An 18,138-nucleotide genomic window follows, 5' to 3' on the forward strand; every position below is an offset into this window, starting at 1 on the left:
CCATGGTTGAAGATCAGTTGACCATATATGTGTATTATTTCTAGGTTCTCTAATCTGTTCCATTGGTCTGTGTGTCTGTATTTATGCCAGTATTCTAGTGTTTTGATTACTGTAGCTTTCTAATATATTTTGAAATCAGTAAGTGTGATGCCTCCAGCTTTTTCCTTCTTTCTCAAGATTGATTTGGCTATTCAAATCAATTTTGTAGTTCCATATGAAATTTAGGATTTAGAAAGTTTCTGTAAAAAAATGCCACTGGGATTTGGATAGGAATGGCATTGAATCGATAGATTGTTTTGGTAGTATGGACATTTTAATAATATTACATTTCACAATCCATGAACACAGTATCTCTTCATTTATTTGTGTGTTCTTTAATTTCTTTCAGCAGTATTTTATAATTGTCAGTGTATAAGTTTTTACCTTCTTGGTTAAGAAAATTCCTAAATATTTTATTCTTTTTGATGCTATTGTAAATGTAATTGTTTTTATAATTTCCTTTTCAGATTGTTTATTGTTAGCGTATAGAAAAAACAACTGATTTTTGTCTGTTGACTTTATGTATTGCTACTTTGCTGAATTCATTTATTAGTTCTAGCAGGATTTTTTGTGTGGAATCTTTCATGTTTTCTATATATAAGATTATATAATCTGCAAATAGAGATAAGTTTACTTCTTCTTTTCCAGTTTGCCTGCTTTTTATTTCTTTTTCTTGCCTAATTCCTCTGGTTAGAAATTCCAATATTTGTTGAATAGAAGTGTCAGAAATGGGGATTCTTGCCTTGTTCCTGATTTTAGAGGAAAAGCTGGACTATTTTTTTTAATGTATTCACTCTGACCCAAAATTTTTATTTTTCAGAATTTGTCCTTCATAAATATTGTTTCCTTAATTTCTGCTATGGACTATTTTTATGAAGTTTATTCCTCTTGCAGAATGAAGCCTCTGGTTGTCAACTCTCAGAGGGAGCATCTTTAGCATGCTCTTGGTCACATGGAATGACAGATTTAGTAGGGCTCTCTTTTGTTCTCTTTCTGATCTGTTAAGCTTTTTGCCTCTATTATGATGTAACACTCAGCTGTTAGGCTCCACTAATTGCAGCATATAGCCCTATTGTTTTCTTAGAACATAAATTGCTCTCATTCTGATACAATTAAATTTGGTCCCTTTTCAGGAGAGTTTTTGAGGCCAGTATTTCAGATTTGTTCTGTCCCTAGGGGCATTCTTCTTAGCTGTCTCTTCCCCTGGTTCTTTCTGGGAAATTAGCTGGTTTACGTTGGAACTTGCTGCTGCTTTCATGAAGCTACTAGAATCCTGTGAATTGCTTAGCACCCAAATCTCCAGTGTTTTCAAGAGTGCCCTTAGGCTTGAACTTCTGTACATTCCATTTAAAATAAAGTCACTTCCTTTGGGAAGGCTTCAGAGCTCTGTTCTTATGGACTACCTCACCCCTGGGCAGAATTCTGAGTCACTGTTCTGGAGTGGGAATGGGGACAGTGGCCCAATTCTCTGAGAGTGGCACCCCTGCTTTGTGAGCAGGGTGTTGGTCAGGGGACGTAATCTCTGGTGTTCTTGGTTTGCCTTTTCTGACATGAACTTCCATCCTATGAGCAAGCTGAGGAGAGAGCAGTCAGTTCTCAAGTGTTTTCAGCCTGCTGTGCCTGTGTGGAGCTTTCACTGTATGAGTGGTGGCTGGGTGGAAGAAGGGATTGCCTGACTTTTTGTCTGTATACATGAGGAATTTAACTTTTGAAGCTTGGAGCTGGGGGAAGTGAGAAATTCTGGTGGCCTGCCGTTCTGGTGAGATACCATATTACTTATAGGCGGTTGAGGAGAAAAAGAGCCCCATCTTTGAAGCTGCACGTGGTGGACGGAATGGGTCATGGCTCAAGTGCCAGAGACTTTTACTTTTATTGAGATTTGTTAGATTTTCCTGAATAAATGTGCAGTGACTTCTGATGCAAAACCTGGAGCTAGGCTAGGTGTCACAGGTTGAGGGCATAGTCCGCTACAAGGCTGCTTCACTTCAGACACCAGCCACTATTGGGAGGATTTCCAAAGCCACCCTCACCTCTGACCAACTGGCTCTAAATTCAAGGCTTCCCACTACCCTTTAGATTTGATAATTCACTAGAATGACTCACAGAACTTAGGAAAGTCTTATACTTATGATTACAGTATTGTTATAGCAAAAATGATTCAAGTCAGAACCAGCTAAAATAAAGAGACACATAGGGTAAGATCTGGAGGGTCCCAAACACAAAGCTTCTGGTATACTTTTTTTGAGGTCCTTTTCCCATGGAGTCAGGAATGTGTCACTCCCTACCCAGTGATGTGCAATACGCACAGAGTATTGCCTGCTAGGCACTCAGTTTCCAGAGTTGTGCAATTTTTGTGGGCATTTATTTCACAGGCATAACTCATTGAGTCATTGGCCATGAGGTTGATAACAATCTCCAACCCTCCTCCCCCTCCTCAGAGGTTGGGCTGCTACCATGGGACTCAAAGCTCCAACCCTCTAATCACATAGTTGGTTTTTCTGACATAACCATCCCCCATTCTGAGTCATCTTGTTGGCATAAACTCTGACGTGGTCCAAGGGGTGCCCCATGAATAACAAAGACACTCCTGTCACTCATGAAATTCTAAGGATTTAGAGGCTATCTCCCAGGAAGTGGAGACAAAGTCCAGCCAAATTCTGTGTTACATGGGAGAATGTTTTATTTGTTATATGCCCTTATATTCAATTTCCAGGGACTTAAAAATATTTTTAAATGAATATTCTCTAGTTTTGGCTGTTTGTTGGGGTGGGTCCGTAGATCTCCACATGTTGTCATTTGGAAATAGAATGTCCTGCTTTCTTTTGGTTAATATTTATAAGATATGTCTTTTTTCCTCATCCTTTTACTCTCAGCTTGCCTATATAATTATATTTGAAGTGAATTTCTTTTAGGCAGCATGTAGTTGGGTCATGTTTTTAATCTCCTCTGACAATCTCCTTTTAATTGGCATATTTAGATCATTTATATTTAATGTAATTATTGATATGTTAGGACTTAAGCCTGACATCTTATTTACTTTTTCTTTTTTTTTTTTTAAAGTAGGGGTTTTAAAAATTTTATTTATTTATTTATTTTTGGCTGCATTGGGTCTTCGTTGCTGCATGCGGGCATTCTCTAGTTGTGGCAGGCAGGGGCTACTCTTCGGTGTGGCGCACGGGCTTACTTGCTCCACAGCATGTGGGATCTTCCCGGACCAGGGCTCGAACCTGTGTCTCCTGCATTGGCAGGCTGATTCTTAACCACCGCGCCACCAGGAAAGTCCCTATTTACTTACTCTATTCTTTTGTTTTCTTTTCTTTTTCTTACTCCCTGTGGGTTACTTGATCACTTTTTAGAATTTTAGTTCAGTTTCCACACTCTGATTCCTTTGGTGCCCAAGGTGGGGGACTCCTTGTTATTGCTGTGGATGGAGTAGGAATTCTGGTCCCTGCATGGTCTTCACTGACACCACAGTGGGGATAACCTTGTTACCACTAGGTGATGATTAAAGTCCTGACTCTCCACCCTACCTCTCCTGACACCACTCGTTACTGCCAGATTGGGGTAGAAGTCCAGGCTCCCTGTGTGGCCTTCACTGAGACCATAGGGTGGGATCATAATCCCTGCTTCACAGGGTCATTGTGAGGATTACTGAGCTAATATATGCAAAGCCTGCTGTCTAGTAAGGACCATATGAGTTTTAGCTATAATTATGACTGTTTTGTGAGCTTTCTGTAACAGAGGCTCAGGATGCTAGCAGAAGGATACTGTTGGGGCTGCTGTGTTAGGCATTTCAGTATGTGTTTCTTCCTGCGGAGGGATTGGTCATTTGTGTCATGTGGCAATATACATAATCCGTTTTTCAGTCTTTTTTACGGTCTTAGGGAAATAGTCACTAGTGGATTTTTTCCTGTGAAGAAAGATAACTAATGAGGATGATCTTTATTTTACCAGCAATGTTTTTATCCGTTTGAATAAACTTAATAATTGAACACGACTCATTGTCTTCACAAGCTGTTCTCACACTTCATTATCACCGCAGAAGTTTTGTCCTACTCAGTAGAAATATTCACAGTTCTATCTTTATGGAAAATGTTGAGCCTTGAACACATTTCTGCTACATAAGCCAACTAAGTGAGACCTTCTTTACTATTAAGATGAATGGTGAGTTTATTCACCATACTCAAGGTCCTGCCCTTCGTAATTATGTACTTTTTATTTTTCTCTTTTAAAGAAAAAAATAACAATTCAACCGTGGGTTTGATAACTCTGACTGGCCCCTTTCTTTGGCTAAGCTAGTGTACATTTGTGTATTAGAACTGGCTTTCCAAAGGCATTGCCCAGTTCATTTCAAATTGTTTTCTTAAAAAGTGAAAAGAATATTCAAAAAAACTCTTTTGTTGCTGTTATTGTTGTTTTTGTTTTATTAAAGAAGATTTATCATTTACCATTTTGTTCCCTCTCCCCCCACCCCAAATTGCACAGCTGATACAGTCAAGGCACAGTCTCTTTCAGGTGTGCTGGTGGCTGCATCATGCTGTCCTGTCAGGCCTCTGCCCTGGAGTTCCACCTTTGTGGATCAGGAATGGACTAAGCACTTTTCCTTCTTGGCACTGTGCTCACCACAAGACTTGCATATCTTCCGAAAAGTTCTTTGTCAGTAGTTTTATTCATAAGCGTTCACCAAATTAGTAACTTTTCACATACATCATGTTAAATGTAGCAAAAAAAATAAGACCAATAAAATACACAAATTAACAAAAACAGTGCTTTCATCCAACTCAAGGGTAAGAGCCAGGTTAATTATTATTATTATTTTTTTTGCGGTACGCGGGCCTCTCACTGTTGTGGCCTCTCCCGTTGCGGAGCACAGGTTCCAGATGCGCAGGCTCAGCGGCCATGGCTCACGGGCCCAGCCGCTCCACGGCATGTGGGATCCTCCCGGACCGGGGCACGAACCCACGTCCCCTGTATTGGCAGGCGGACTCTCAACCACTGCGCCACCAGGGAAGCCCAAGCCAGGTTAATTCTCACCACTGACTTAAGTTGTGCTCTTTGAGTACATTAAAATACATCATTTTGTTCATTCATTCAGTAATGACTCTTTTTTTTTAATGTAGCTGTTTCTTTTAATCCAGATAGGTTTAATCTCATCTATACCATAAGATGTGACCAGATTTTCGCTAGTTGAGGCTTCACCTTCCAAGGTGATTCTGAAACTGACCTTAAAAAAGGAACTTCTAACAAATTATTTACCTGTTTGTTTTACTTTTTCATTGTATTGCTTTTATCCAGCATTTCCTGTCTTAGTTTAATTTTCAGAAGAGTTTCCCTCAAATTTTGCATTATTAATTTTTGTCTCCATGTAAATAGTTGCTTAAAAGTCAGGCAGGACTAGGGACCCAAGGCCCTCCACTGGAAGACGAGCTAGATAACGAGCTGTGTGGGAAGAGAGAAGTGGGGTCCCACCAAAACATCCCCGTTTCATTCATCTCAACAGCAGGGCCATGGGAAGGAGGGATTTCTAAGTTACAAACAGCCTAGCGGCTTAAAGATCACGCAGAGGATGGATTGTCTATCCCTCCACTCCATGAGGATGGCCATGGTGGTCCAGTAGGTTCTTTCTTGGGTCGCAGGTACTCTCACCTAATAAATGACCTCAAGCTTCCCTGGCAAAGAACAGAATCCCAGCCATGGGGCCCACACCCCCATCAGGTTCTCCCTTACTCTCACGGAACGAGAGGTCAAGCAGCCAGAGCCTGGGGAGCCAGGGCTGCACATTAGGCACATCAGTGGTCGAAGCTGGAGCCCTCAAGGTCCTCTCTACCTTGAGGTCTCAGCACTGCTTTGTTCTAGGACCTCTGTTCTGGGAGCCCAGAGCAGCATAACAATGCTTTCATGTAGTTGGGTTTTTAAAACTTTTTAAAGTTGTAAAAATGGTACAGAGAGGTTGTGTGTACCCATCACTCAGCTTCTTCCAGTGGTGACATCTTACGTAATTATAGTGCATTATTGAAACGAGGAAATTGACACAGGTATGATACAATGAACTAGACTACAGACCTTACCTGGATTTTGTGAGTTTTCATATAAATGTCTTTTTAAAATCACTATCAAACTGATAAATCTTGCTGTTTTTGCTCATTCTTTTCTCAGATTTCCTGCTTTGAACCAGCAGTTTATTTTCCAGGTTTTAGGAATTTTTCAATTATAATTTTTTGAAACTTTAAAGATAAGGTTTTTTAAACAGATTAAAATGATGAGATTTTGCCACCATCAGGACACACAAGGGAAATTCAATGAGTAGCAAATGCTAGGAGAGGTGGGCTTTACTTTTACAACAGGAAAACCAGTCACATAATATATTTATACCTGGCTGCTACTTGAAACTTTGGATAAGAGAAGATTAAAATAAAACTGACTAAGAATCTATTTTGCCAGTAGCAACCAAGTAACTTTTGAGATAGCCAGTTCTAAATTGGCAGGCACACACTCTCAAAAACTGGGGTGTGTTTTAAGATAATCGATGCCAGTCGGGAAGCAGGACTCTGTCTTCTGAGGTAGTGCTAAACAAAACGTCTGATCGGAGAAGGAACAAAATTCTGAGGCATCAGCTTTCAAAACACATACAGATAATTGACTTTCTTCTTAAAATGTGGTGAGTCATCCTTGATGGTGTCTACATAGGAGCAGAGTCTACCCACACGTGTTAAATCTCAGTCCGAAGAACCCACCACCGTTTCTGTTCTTTCTTTCATTTACGAAAGTATTTTACCTCTGTATGAATTATAACTTTTTGTTATGAAAAACTCACTGTGACAGAGTAGACCTGAGTACTGTTGGGTATTTGAATATTTGTAAACAGAACATCGAGTCCAACAGTATTGTGGCAAGAATTCAAGGTAATTTATGGAAACAAGCAGTAAGATTTCTCTCTCAGAGCTTTGGTAAAAAAAAGTGACAAGTTCAGGGCTTCCCTGGTGGTGCAGTGGCTGAGAGTCCACCTGCCGATGCAGGGGACACGGGTTCGTGCCCCAGGGCCGGGAAGATCCCACATGCCGCGGAGTGACTGGGCCCGTGAGCCATGGCCGCTGAGCCTGCGCGTCTGGAGCCTGTGCTCCGCAACGGGAGAGGCCACAACAGTGAGAGGCCCGCGTACCGCCAAAAAAAAAGAAAAAAAAAAAAGTGACAAGTTCATTTTATTAAGCGATAGCTATGTGTTCATTCCACAGACTTGCAGAGAAATCCCTCTTTATAGACTAATATTAACCACTTGTACCAGTGAAGTGACATTATCTTTCTTGCTCCGTTGACTTGCCCTGTTGTTCTGATACCCCTGTTCTTCAGCCTCTGGAAGAGTTATGATGTTAGTGAACATCAAAAGGCCAGGTTCTGCTAAGTTTGTTTATCTAGACATATGATAAGACCTTTTAATAGATCTCAATTCAAAATGTCCTCTTCAGCTCTTCCAGTAAGAACTGGAGCTCCAGGAAAATGCTGCAGGAGGCTTTGCGTGCTGGAGGGTTTACACACCTATTTGAGAGAAACGTAAACCTAATGGGGAAAACAAGTAAAAAGGGCACCATGGCCTGGCATTCCTTATTTGTAAGATGTGTCAGTCCCTGGCAAGTTGGGGCTTTTAAAATCCTGTATGAACATTGTAAAATCTAGGGAGATTTTTGTGAGGCAATCTCTGGAACATCTAAGAACAACCATGATGACATTGGTCAACCGTGGAACCAATCTGGGTAAACCTCAGTCTTGGAGTTTACTTCCTGGATTAAACCTAGGTGTTTGGAACTGGCTGGACATTGCATTTTGTGCTCTTCTTGTTCTTTCAGGGGGCCGTTTAATGTAATGTTTAAGTATCCAAGCTCTAGTGACAGACTACCTGGAGTTAAAGTCTAGCATTGCTAATCATTATCCATACGACCTTGGCTGTGTTTTGTGACTTCTCTGTGCTTCAGTTTTTTCATCTATAATATAGAGAAATAAAAATCCATTTCATATGGTTGTTGTGGGGTTTAAATTAGATAATGCGTGTAAAGAGCTAGACTAGTGCCAGTGTTGTATCTGCGGTGTAGCCACGTACAGTGGTTTCAGATCGACAGTATTACAATGGGAGTATTGGGGCTTCCCTGATGGCGCGGTGGTTGGGAGTCCGCCTGCGGATGCAGGGGACGCGGGTTCGTGCCCGGGTCCGGGAAGATCCCACATGCCACGGAGCGGCTGGGCCCGTGAGCCATGGCCGCTGAGCCTGCGCGTCCGGGGCCTGTGCTCCGCAATGGGAGAGGCCACAACAGTGAGAGGCCGGCGTACTGCAAAAAAAAATAAAATAAGATGGGAGTATTAAAGGCAAAATCAGGGACAGAAGATAGATGATGGGAGAATGGGTTCAGGACATCTGCAGATAGAGGGTAAATATAACAGATATAACAAGCCTGAGCAAGGGAATACCTTCCAAGGCCATGAGCAAAACCGAGGTCAAAGCCAACAGGAAAAAAGGCTTGGGCCTTTTTGGTCACATGAGAGAAAGTTTATCTGTGCAGTAATCAAATAAATGTAAATTAATATATTAAACAATAAATGTTGTAGAGTGGCAGTAATTATTTAGAATAACTAAAACCTGTTTTGACAGATGTGTAGGAAAACAGGTTTTAGTCACCCATTGCTAATAGAAGCATAAATGGATATAGTTTTTCAGGAGACAGTTGAAAGTCCTTAAACATGTATATCTGAACTTTGAATCTGCTTTTCGGTCTTTACCCTACTGAAAAGTGACTTAAATTTACCACAGAAAGAACCTAAATGAATTGTGACTGATCCAAACACTGTTTACTAATTTTCATGTTGAAAATCATTCGGTAGTTGACTGCATAAATCCACAAGTGCCTTTACAGTCTTTGAATGGCTGTTACATCACTTGAGCTCTGCAGAAAGGAATCTTCTTTATTCATGAAGAAAAGTCGATTCAGGCTTTACTGTAGAATAAGGGAGCCTGTACTCTGCATGAGTTCTTATACTGTGATGTAATGCCTCTCTTGAGTGTTGGGAGAGCATTTTCGTTGCTTTATAATATTGCTGTTGGCAAGCCCATTACTTCTGTATAATAGCAGTACTGAGATAATGCTGTTAGTTTCCTGATTTCTTAAATTGAGTATAGAATTTAGAGTCATACATTGAGTTATTCTTTAAGTAAGAATTACATATGGTGTTTGTGCAGCTAGTGAAAATATAAAAAAGATTAACGATATGACATAGCACTTAATCAAATTGGCAAATATTTTTACTTTGTTGAGATAAAATTGAAGTATAATAAACTGCACACATGTGTGCAGTTTGATCAGTGTTGACATATGACTGTTTTTGCTACACTTCTGATACCAAATGTATAGGCATTTTTTCCCCCATACCAACCCATTCTCCAATTTTCCAGGCACTAACAGGGTGTCCTACAGTTCAGTTCTGACACTCCCCGGAATTAGCACAGACCCCGCAGATTAAGGGCTCCGCCACACAAGATGCCCCACTTCTGCCAGTCACAAGTCCCACGTTGCCACCGGTACTCCTGACCAACTGGCTGTAAATTCAGGGGGTTCCCACAACTCCCTTCTCAAGTTCGAGAATTTGCTAGAACAGCTCACAGAACTTGGGAAGATACTATCACTGGTTTATTATAAAGGAATTTAAAACAAAAAGCCAGCTGAAGAGGTACACAGGATGAGGTTCGAAAAGCTCTAGAGCACAGAAGCTTCTGTCCCCATGGAGTTGGGGAGCCCGATCCTCCCGGCATGTGGATGTGTTCAAAACTCAGAAGGTTCCCAGACCTCCTCATTTAGGGGTTTTGTGGTGGTTCCCTTATGTAGGCATGACTGATTAAAATGCTGACCACTGATGATTGAACTCAAATCTCCAGCTCCTCTCACCTCCCCAGATGTCAGGTGGTGGGGCTAAAAGTACCTTTTTTTCCTATTTTGGTATTAGCTATTATTAAAAAAATCTTTGCCACTTATGGGACTAACAGAGAACAGTGGCAAGGATTTTTTAATAATAATGTCCAGTACCAAAGTAGGAAAGAGAAGCTTGCATATGTTAGTATGGAAGCGTGAAATTGGCACCGCTGTTGGAGTTGTACCAACTTGGAGCAGTTTGTTAGTGTCAGAAAAACTAAAATGCGTATTCTTCGAACTAGCAATTCTGCTTCTAAGTGGAGGAAATCAATCTTCATGTGAATAAGGATGTAATTGCAAAAAATGTGTTTCACTATATTGTTTTAATTGCATGAAAAGGAGGTAAATTAGATGTCCAACAATGCGGAATTGTTTAAGGAAACAATTCATATAATGAAAATTTAAGCCTTAAAATTATTAATGAAAGTCTATTGTTTTGTAAACAACAAAAGGATCATGTGGTTTTGTTTTGTTTTTTTTTCTTTTGGCGGTACGCGGGCCTCTCACTGTTGTGGCCCCTCCCGTTGCGGAGCACAGGCTCTGAACGCGCAGGCTCAGCGGCCATAGCTCACGGGCCCAGCCGCTCCGCGGCGTGTGGGATCCTCCCGAACCAGGACACAAACCCGCGTCCCCTGCATCGGCAGGCGGACTCCCAACCACTGCGCCACCAGGGAAGCCTGTAAAAGTATATTTTTAAAGCCAAATGTAAAAGTAGTTTCCCCTGGCTAGTGAGATTCATCTTTTTTCCAATGCATATGTTTTCTTTTAAAATTTTTTTATTGAAATTTTTCCTGGATATAAAGCTAACAAACACAGAGGCATAAAGTAAATCCATAATATGGGATTGATATGTTATTTTAAGCTACATAAATCACTTATTTTTTTGGCTGCGCCGTGTGACGTGCGGGATCTTAGTTCCCGGACCAGGGTTCGAACCCAAGCCCCTGCGGTGGAAGCGCCGAGCCCTAAGCACTGGACCGCCGGGGAAGTCCCATATATAAATTATTTTCAAAAGCAACTCCTTTGTGTTTAATGCTGTCAGGATGAAGTCTCCTGGAGCTCCGCCCCTTCCTGCCTCCTCCCTCCCCCGTTGCAGTTCGCACCTCCCCCTTCTTGCTTTCCTGGGCTTACTCTGCTAGTGCCCGCGATGTGCCATCAGTACCACCTCCAGGAAGCCTTTGCTGAGCTCCTAGTGCTTCTCCTTTCCCACCTCTCCAGAGGCACTTACCACCCTGTGTTATTTATCCCTTTCATTTTCCTCTCCTAAGAGGCTGAGGGTGACTTGAGGTCAGGACAATATTGGTTAGCACAGGGCCTGGAACCTAGTAGTCAGAGCTTAACTGGTGTGTGTGTGTGTGTGTGTGTGTGTGTGTGTGTGTGTGTGTGTGTGTGTGTGTGTACACAATAGAAATAAAGATATGATGTGATCAAACAAGCCAGAGTATTGGAAGAAGTGTGAATATATTTGCATGATGGGAGCATGGGTTCCGCATGAGTATTTTAGTAGGATGGAGAGGTGAGGAGGGGCCAGGTCACTGAGGGCTTCATATGTCATCCTAAGAAGTTTAGATTTTTATCGTGTAAGTGATGGGGAGCCAGTGAAGACCTTGAAGTAAGAGGGTAGCTGGTCTTAGCATTTCCCCGAGTGTTAGATATTATTAATATTATGTGAAAAGCCTGGATATAAAAAAATTTGGGAAACCCTGGGTTAAACCAAGTTGAATAGATTTCTGTTCTTCTGGACTTCTCTGTCTTTACTGTGCTCGTGTGCATTTTTAATCCTCCAAAAGGGATGTTTGTGTGTGATATAATTTTCGTTACTTCCCCAATTTATTTATCATGGAACCCTTATATTGGGGGACTATGTTATAGAACACATTTTGGGAAATGGACACTGGGGAGAATAGCAGCGGTGAAACTTTTAGTGGTTGTTAAAGTAACCCTGGCCAGAAACACTGAGGGCTTGAATCAGGAGGTTGGTGGTGGGAAAGGGGGAGGCAGGACCAAGGGAATTAAGTTGTGTCTCTCAGAGCACGTCCTCCAAAAGTGGTGATTTATCAGTAATTTTAAAAGGCAATATCATGATTTAAGAGTCGTTAAAATCTGATCCAAAGATATTAGAACAAGCAGTGTGAAATGTGGTTTGAAACCTCTCTGAGACAAATGGTAGTCAAAGGAAAGTGCTGTTTTGATATGTTTACAACCCTGCCAACTGATGACACAGCCCCAGGCTCACTCCTCTTGATATTAGAACCTGTGTGTGGCCTGGCTTGAACTAATGCACCTGGTGATGATGGGGCAAATTCTAGACTGCACACGGCAGTTACTTGTTTGTGGGTGACTCAAAGATGGTTGCCAGGAGTCTAGGTTGGGCAGCTGAGCAGGTGGATGGTGGTATCATGATGGGGTAAGCCAGATAGGAGACGGTTTGGGGGAGAAGATGCTCTGTCGCTTTTTGATGTGTTCATGAGATAGAATTGATGGTGGGACATAGGAGAACACCAGTAGGCCGTCGGATATAGGAGTTTGTTCCTCAGATCGTTTGGGCTGACCCGGCCTTCTTTTTTACCCACTGTGTCTCAATTGCTGCATATGTTAGGGATTTTGCAGCAAAATCCATGTTAGGGATCTCTTTTATGAGATCATAAAATGTTAAGTTGCAGGGTGAAGACCCTGCACATTCCTAATCTTATCCCGTGTTGCACTTCCACACGTCAGTTACCCGTGTTCCTCCACAGCTTCCCTACCACGTACACTTTCCCCTGAAGTCACTTTGGTGGCTTGTTTATCCTAATGATTTTAGGAATATTGAAACATACGTTATCCACCTCCAAAAAGGAGACTGCCGTTGCCTCTGCAAGCGTGGGGAAGGTGCTTGCTTAACAGCGTTTCTCACTGCTCAGTCACTGTGTCAAGGGAAATCCTTGAGTTAATAATGCTATAACATGTTTCTGTTCCACTTACTTTACGTGTAATAACAGTGTTCCTTTATTTTACTTGTAGCTCCAAAAGGAATTCTTCATTTGTCTCCTGATGTTTATCAAGAGATGGAAGCCAGCCGCCACAAAGTAATCTCTGGCACTGCTCTAGGCTATTTGTCACCCAAAGATATGAACCAACCCTCAAGCTCTTTCTTCAGTATATGTCCCACCTCGAGTGGTTCGGCTACAATTGCCAGGGAACTCCTTGTGAATGGAACACCGACAGCTGAAGCCGTGGGTTTAAAAGGAAGTTCTCCTCCCCCTTGTTCTCCAGCACAGCCTTCACAACAGCTGGAATATTTAGCAAGGATTCAAGGCTTTCAGGTATGAGTTAAAAGCGAAAACAAAAACAAGAAAACAAAACAGGTCATGAGCCCCGAATCCTTCATCTCTGTCCATCAGAAAGCTCATTCTTGCCTGCTGGCGTGACTTCTATGCCACCTACATTGTAAGTTATTAGGAGCGCAGAGGGCAGAAAGGCGAGTCATGTGCACAGGCCTCATCTTGAAGATCTTTCATTCTCTCCAGTAATTCTTTTGCCGCCTGGCTCTCCTCCATATTCCTTCTTCCGTTTTTGTTTTGTTTTCTTCCTGAACAGCTTTCATTCTCTGTTCTGCGTTCTGCTTGGGCGCATCTGTTCCCTCACCCTCCCCCCCCAAACGAAAATTCTGCCTTCTTACACTGGGTATTAGGACCTAGCACTGAGCCCTCCCTCATTTTGCAGTAGGGTCTTTTCTAATGATGATTTTACTTTCATAGCAGTTTTGAATTTTGGCATATTCTATTGCTGGCAACGATTCAGGTATACCGCTAAGGTACAACATCCTAGAAGTCTATTCTCTTAGGAGTTAGTTAAACATGGTATTAGAACAGTAATGCTTTCTAGTTGTCTGAGGCATAAAAACATGTATCGTTTTACTAGATCGTGTTTGGAACCATCTAGGGTAGCGCCTACCTTAGACGGTACCAACAAGTCTATTTCACCGGGCAGTCTAAATCTAGCTTATAGTCCGCTTGTTGTGTATATGAATTTGGGGCTGGAAACCTCCCCCCCCCGCCCCCCACCGTTTAGTCAGTGTTCCCTTTTGAAAAAAAAAAACCAACAATCCTTTACGAGTAGAACTCTTTAAAGAATTGTTAACTCTAGGAAGAGGAAATACCTGTGTTCTGACTTCTTAGTTGCCTTGGAAATCCTGTACTGAGCTGTAATCGCTCACTTGACTGGGTAAACAGCAGCGTGCTTGTGTGTAGAAAGAGTGGACTGCTCCCTCAGATTTCATTATTTTCACCCCCCTTTCCATCTTAGTCTTACTCCCTAAGACCAAAAACTGTTAATTTCCTTGAGAAATCTTCTAGAAGATCTGTATTGTGTAGAATGATCATGTATTTATAAAAATTTTACACATTTAGATGTAAGAGAGAAGATCATATGTTTTACCAAGGGGGTATTTTGCATGTTCTTTTCTTTGTTTCTCATCACAGAAACCTGATTCTTTCACATCTATTGCCAGGTAGTCGTTGAGTGTTTTTACTTAGACTATAAATATGAAATCTAAAAAGCTGTTACCAGTTTTTGGCTCTGTCATCTGAAATTTTAAACACTTAACTTAAAAATTAAAATTTAGAACTTGTTTTCGTTGTTTACCTTAAGACTAACAATAAATCACTGTTTAAAATAAAAGGACCTTGATTCGCACAGTTAAAGTACTGGAAAAGAAAAACTAAGCAATTTTTAGTTCTATCTATAATCTGCATCGGGTGAACTAGAAATAAACTGTGATGAAAAGGAATTCACTGTTTATTTACAAGTCTAGTCATTTAGAAATGTCTGAAAGTAACACTGCATTTGCATTTTTATAGAAACAAAGCACAAATTGCATTCAAGCTCTGAACTGATTTTTTGGTTGGAGATGTTCCTCTGATAGACGTAATTTTGCTGCCAGAAGAACTACTTAAATTTTTAAATTTGTATTTATTTGTTAATTCTTAGCAATGACAACAACTATAATTTTAAAATACCTTTACTTTAGTCAAAATGTAGCATCTCTTTCTCCTATATTGGGGCTGACTCCTCAGACCGTTTTTTTTTTTTGAAGCTTATGCTGAAATAATACACTCTAACTTATGGACACGTTAAACATTTCCAAATTTGTGTATGGTGATTTTTACATACTAATGAAGATAAACATGGTTTTAAAATGTTACTGTGCTGCTTCGATCAAATGAGCTTGGTGTTGCTATGAAATATTGTTTCGCTGACAGGCTGCAGCCTGCAGTGTGTGGTGAACAGACTGTGGGAAAGGGCTTCCCTCCCTGTCAGGTGCCCGGCACGTCCTCATAATGTCACAGTAGAAGAGTCTTTGTGGTTAAGAGTTTTAAAGCCTCTTTCTTTATAGGTAACTTTCTCAGGTACATTTACCTGGTAGAAAAACATGTAGATTGTTTCTATTTCTTAAATGTTTTAATTGGACTCTAGTTTAGAAATTATAGGGCCAGCTTGTTTTGAATGACATGCTGTTATGTTATTTTCATTTCTGGAATTTAAAAACAATAAATTCTTTTTCTGTGTTTCTAGGTTAGTACTTTTAAAATTTTGTTACTGTACACTGAATAGATATTATTGCTTATTGAATATTGTACATAAACCCTTCTCTGACCCTCTTTGCCCACTGACATTTGATTTAAGCCTACCAGAGCCATTGTATGTGACAGCTATATTGTATTACAAAGTAAAAAAATATATTAGTGTACTGAAAACTACGTTGTTTTAACTTTTAAATTTTTTTCCTTAATTGAAATTTATAAGTTACAAAAAGCTTATTTGCTCACCAGAATGTAGGTATTAAACTCACATCCTTTTGCTTAAATCTACAGAATAATTTATTATACAATTAAAGTTATTATTAATAAAGCTGACTTCATAGGTCAGAATATGACTGAACACTTGCACATTCTCAGTAATTCTTTCATCCTTTCTTGGGCTCACCTAAAGTTTTTAATCACATTTTAGATGCAAGCCTTTGGATCTCTATCATAAGTGAATATTTATTTTTTGAATTTTTATTGAGTACATTTTTATTATCTTCTTTTAAAACCTGAATGTTCTTATTGATTTATTATTTTTTAGCGGAGGAAAGTTTTATATCAGTAGTTCTGTGAACCTCAGACTTTGTTCAGCCCAGTTAGTATGCTTCTATAACTTCTATGCATTTCATAAAAATTCATTTGAAATGTAGTTATACCGTAGTGTTCAGGGTTCCTTGGTGTGTACCTTGATACCCTTTAATTACAATGCCAAAATATTTCAAAATCATTCAGCTTTTTAAAGAAGATTGTTACGGAGACATTTTTGAAATGCTCTGCTTTTGAGCTGAAGCAGAAGACTGTTTTGTTGTGTTATAATTTACATTATTCTGAGTTTTTCCATCTTTAATATGCTTTTCCATACATTATATTAAAAATCTCTCTGAATAATTAACTATAAGCAGTTTCATTGTTTAAATGAGTCATTAGCACATGATTAGATTGGAAATTAAAATGAATTATTTTAGTAAATTATCCTTGATAGATGGATTTAATTTTAATCTTTTAGTCTGTACCCTTCCTTGTGATTATCATCCACTGAACAGTGTTGTTTTTAAAACCTTCAGAGTAAAATGTGATACACTAGATTTGTTTTTCTCACATAAAGAATGTAAAGAAGCACTTAGTTGGTGTCATAGTTAAATCATAATTAGTTTATTTTATAAAAATCAAGGAGTGTTTTATAGGGGGGCTGTTCATTATTGTGAGTTTATGATGCTGGTGCCATTTTTAGCAAGATGAGAATGTCAGTAGAAGGCTTAGGAATATCTATTTAATTAAAAACTTTCTTTTCAAATACAATTCAAACAGGATACATTTCAACTATAATAATATATCTCCTTTTTTGAAGTTTAGTATGATTATAGCAGACTTCTTTTATGGTTATGAGCTTCTTTTAAATATTTATTTTTGACAGGTATGACACATAGCATATTTTAACAATACGACCTTAGTACAGATTACACTGAGCTGGGACATGGGGAGTGGGGCTCGGCCAATTTGAGAATCAACCTTTTTCCTTTCTCTTTTCTTATTTTCCCTATACCTCACTTTTTGTAATCCATATATTTATAATCAGAGTGGCTATTTGCAGCTTGTTTTTTTGAAGAGTAAGGGATCCATTTTTTTTTTTTTAAAGACCAGTTTCAGTAAACTTTTGTAGATTTCTAATAGGAAAATATGGAGAAAGAAATCATGCATATACATATACTCTTCCACTTAGAAATATGTTTTTCCCCCGTTTCTAATTTGTTCTTGAAACATAACTCACTGTGTCACTTCTGAGCCAAAATTTTCATCTACACTGTTACACAAATGTATAATGTGATGGAGAAATTACTCAGAGTACAAGGAGCAAAACACATATGGGTTTAGCATGGGGTCAAGAGATTCTGCTCTGATTTATAGTCACTTCTTAAAAAGCCCTCTTGGATTTAGCCTCTGCTGCTTTTCAAAGACCTTGGAGAAATGGGAAGAATTCTCCTGAAGGCTTGGTTTTCCTGTAGGGACCCTAAAACTCAGGTTTGTTCTGCAAATGGGCAGCCTACATTCATGCAAATTATTGTCTGGTTTCTTTAGGCCTTGATATACTTGGCCAAGCCCTTAAGGGTATGCAGACTACATATCACATAACCAGACTTCCTAAAAGCCAGTAGAATTATAGGTCACCTTACTTTGCTGAAATTTCCCACTCTTTAGAGGAAAATATTACATTTGAAGAAAGAAATCCTGATCCGTATAAAAACATACTGGGATGAGTAACAGTAACACAAATAAGAATCAATCAGGCTTCAAGTAAACAGTCTATTAAATACTGCATAAACTATTCAGGACTAACTCACTCCACCCTAAATCACTGCAGAATGTAGTCAGAAAGACAAGGGTACTCATTTTGAGCCTTGATATGCCAGCACGTACGTACATAGTAAGACACATATTTCAAAGAAAGAGTAATATAGAAACACAAAAGAGCTGTCCTGGCCCAGTGACTTTGAAATGAGCCACTGAGGTGCAGAAAAAAAACAGTTGCCATTATGTGTCGTCCCCAAGTAGAAATAGCCGTAGCCTTTTCTGTTCGTATCGGA

The 18,138-nt window shown here is 39.8% G+C and overlaps 1 protein-coding gene across 1 annotated transcript in view; it reads left to right on the forward strand.

Annotated features, from left to right (window-relative positions):
• STAU2 (staufen double-stranded RNA binding protein 2) overlaps window positions 1-18,138 on the forward strand; it is a 300,448-nt gene that overhangs the window by 157,036 nt on the left and 125,274 nt on the right. The window contains exon 12 of the mRNA XM_007453718.1: window positions 12,993-13,294. Within this exon, the coding sequence (XP_007453780.1) occupies window positions 12,993-13,294 (302 nt within the window). The remainder of the gene's footprint in view (window positions 1-12,992; window positions 13,295-18,138) is intronic.

The sequence above is a fragment of the Lipotes vexillifer genome, unplaced genomic scaffold (assembly GCF_000442215.2).
Source record: "Lipotes vexillifer unplaced genomic scaffold, Lipotes_vexillifer_v1.1 scaffold35, whole genome shotgun sequence".
Taxonomy (NCBI): domain Eukaryota; kingdom Metazoa; phylum Chordata; class Mammalia; order Artiodactyla; family Lipotidae; genus Lipotes; species Lipotes vexillifer.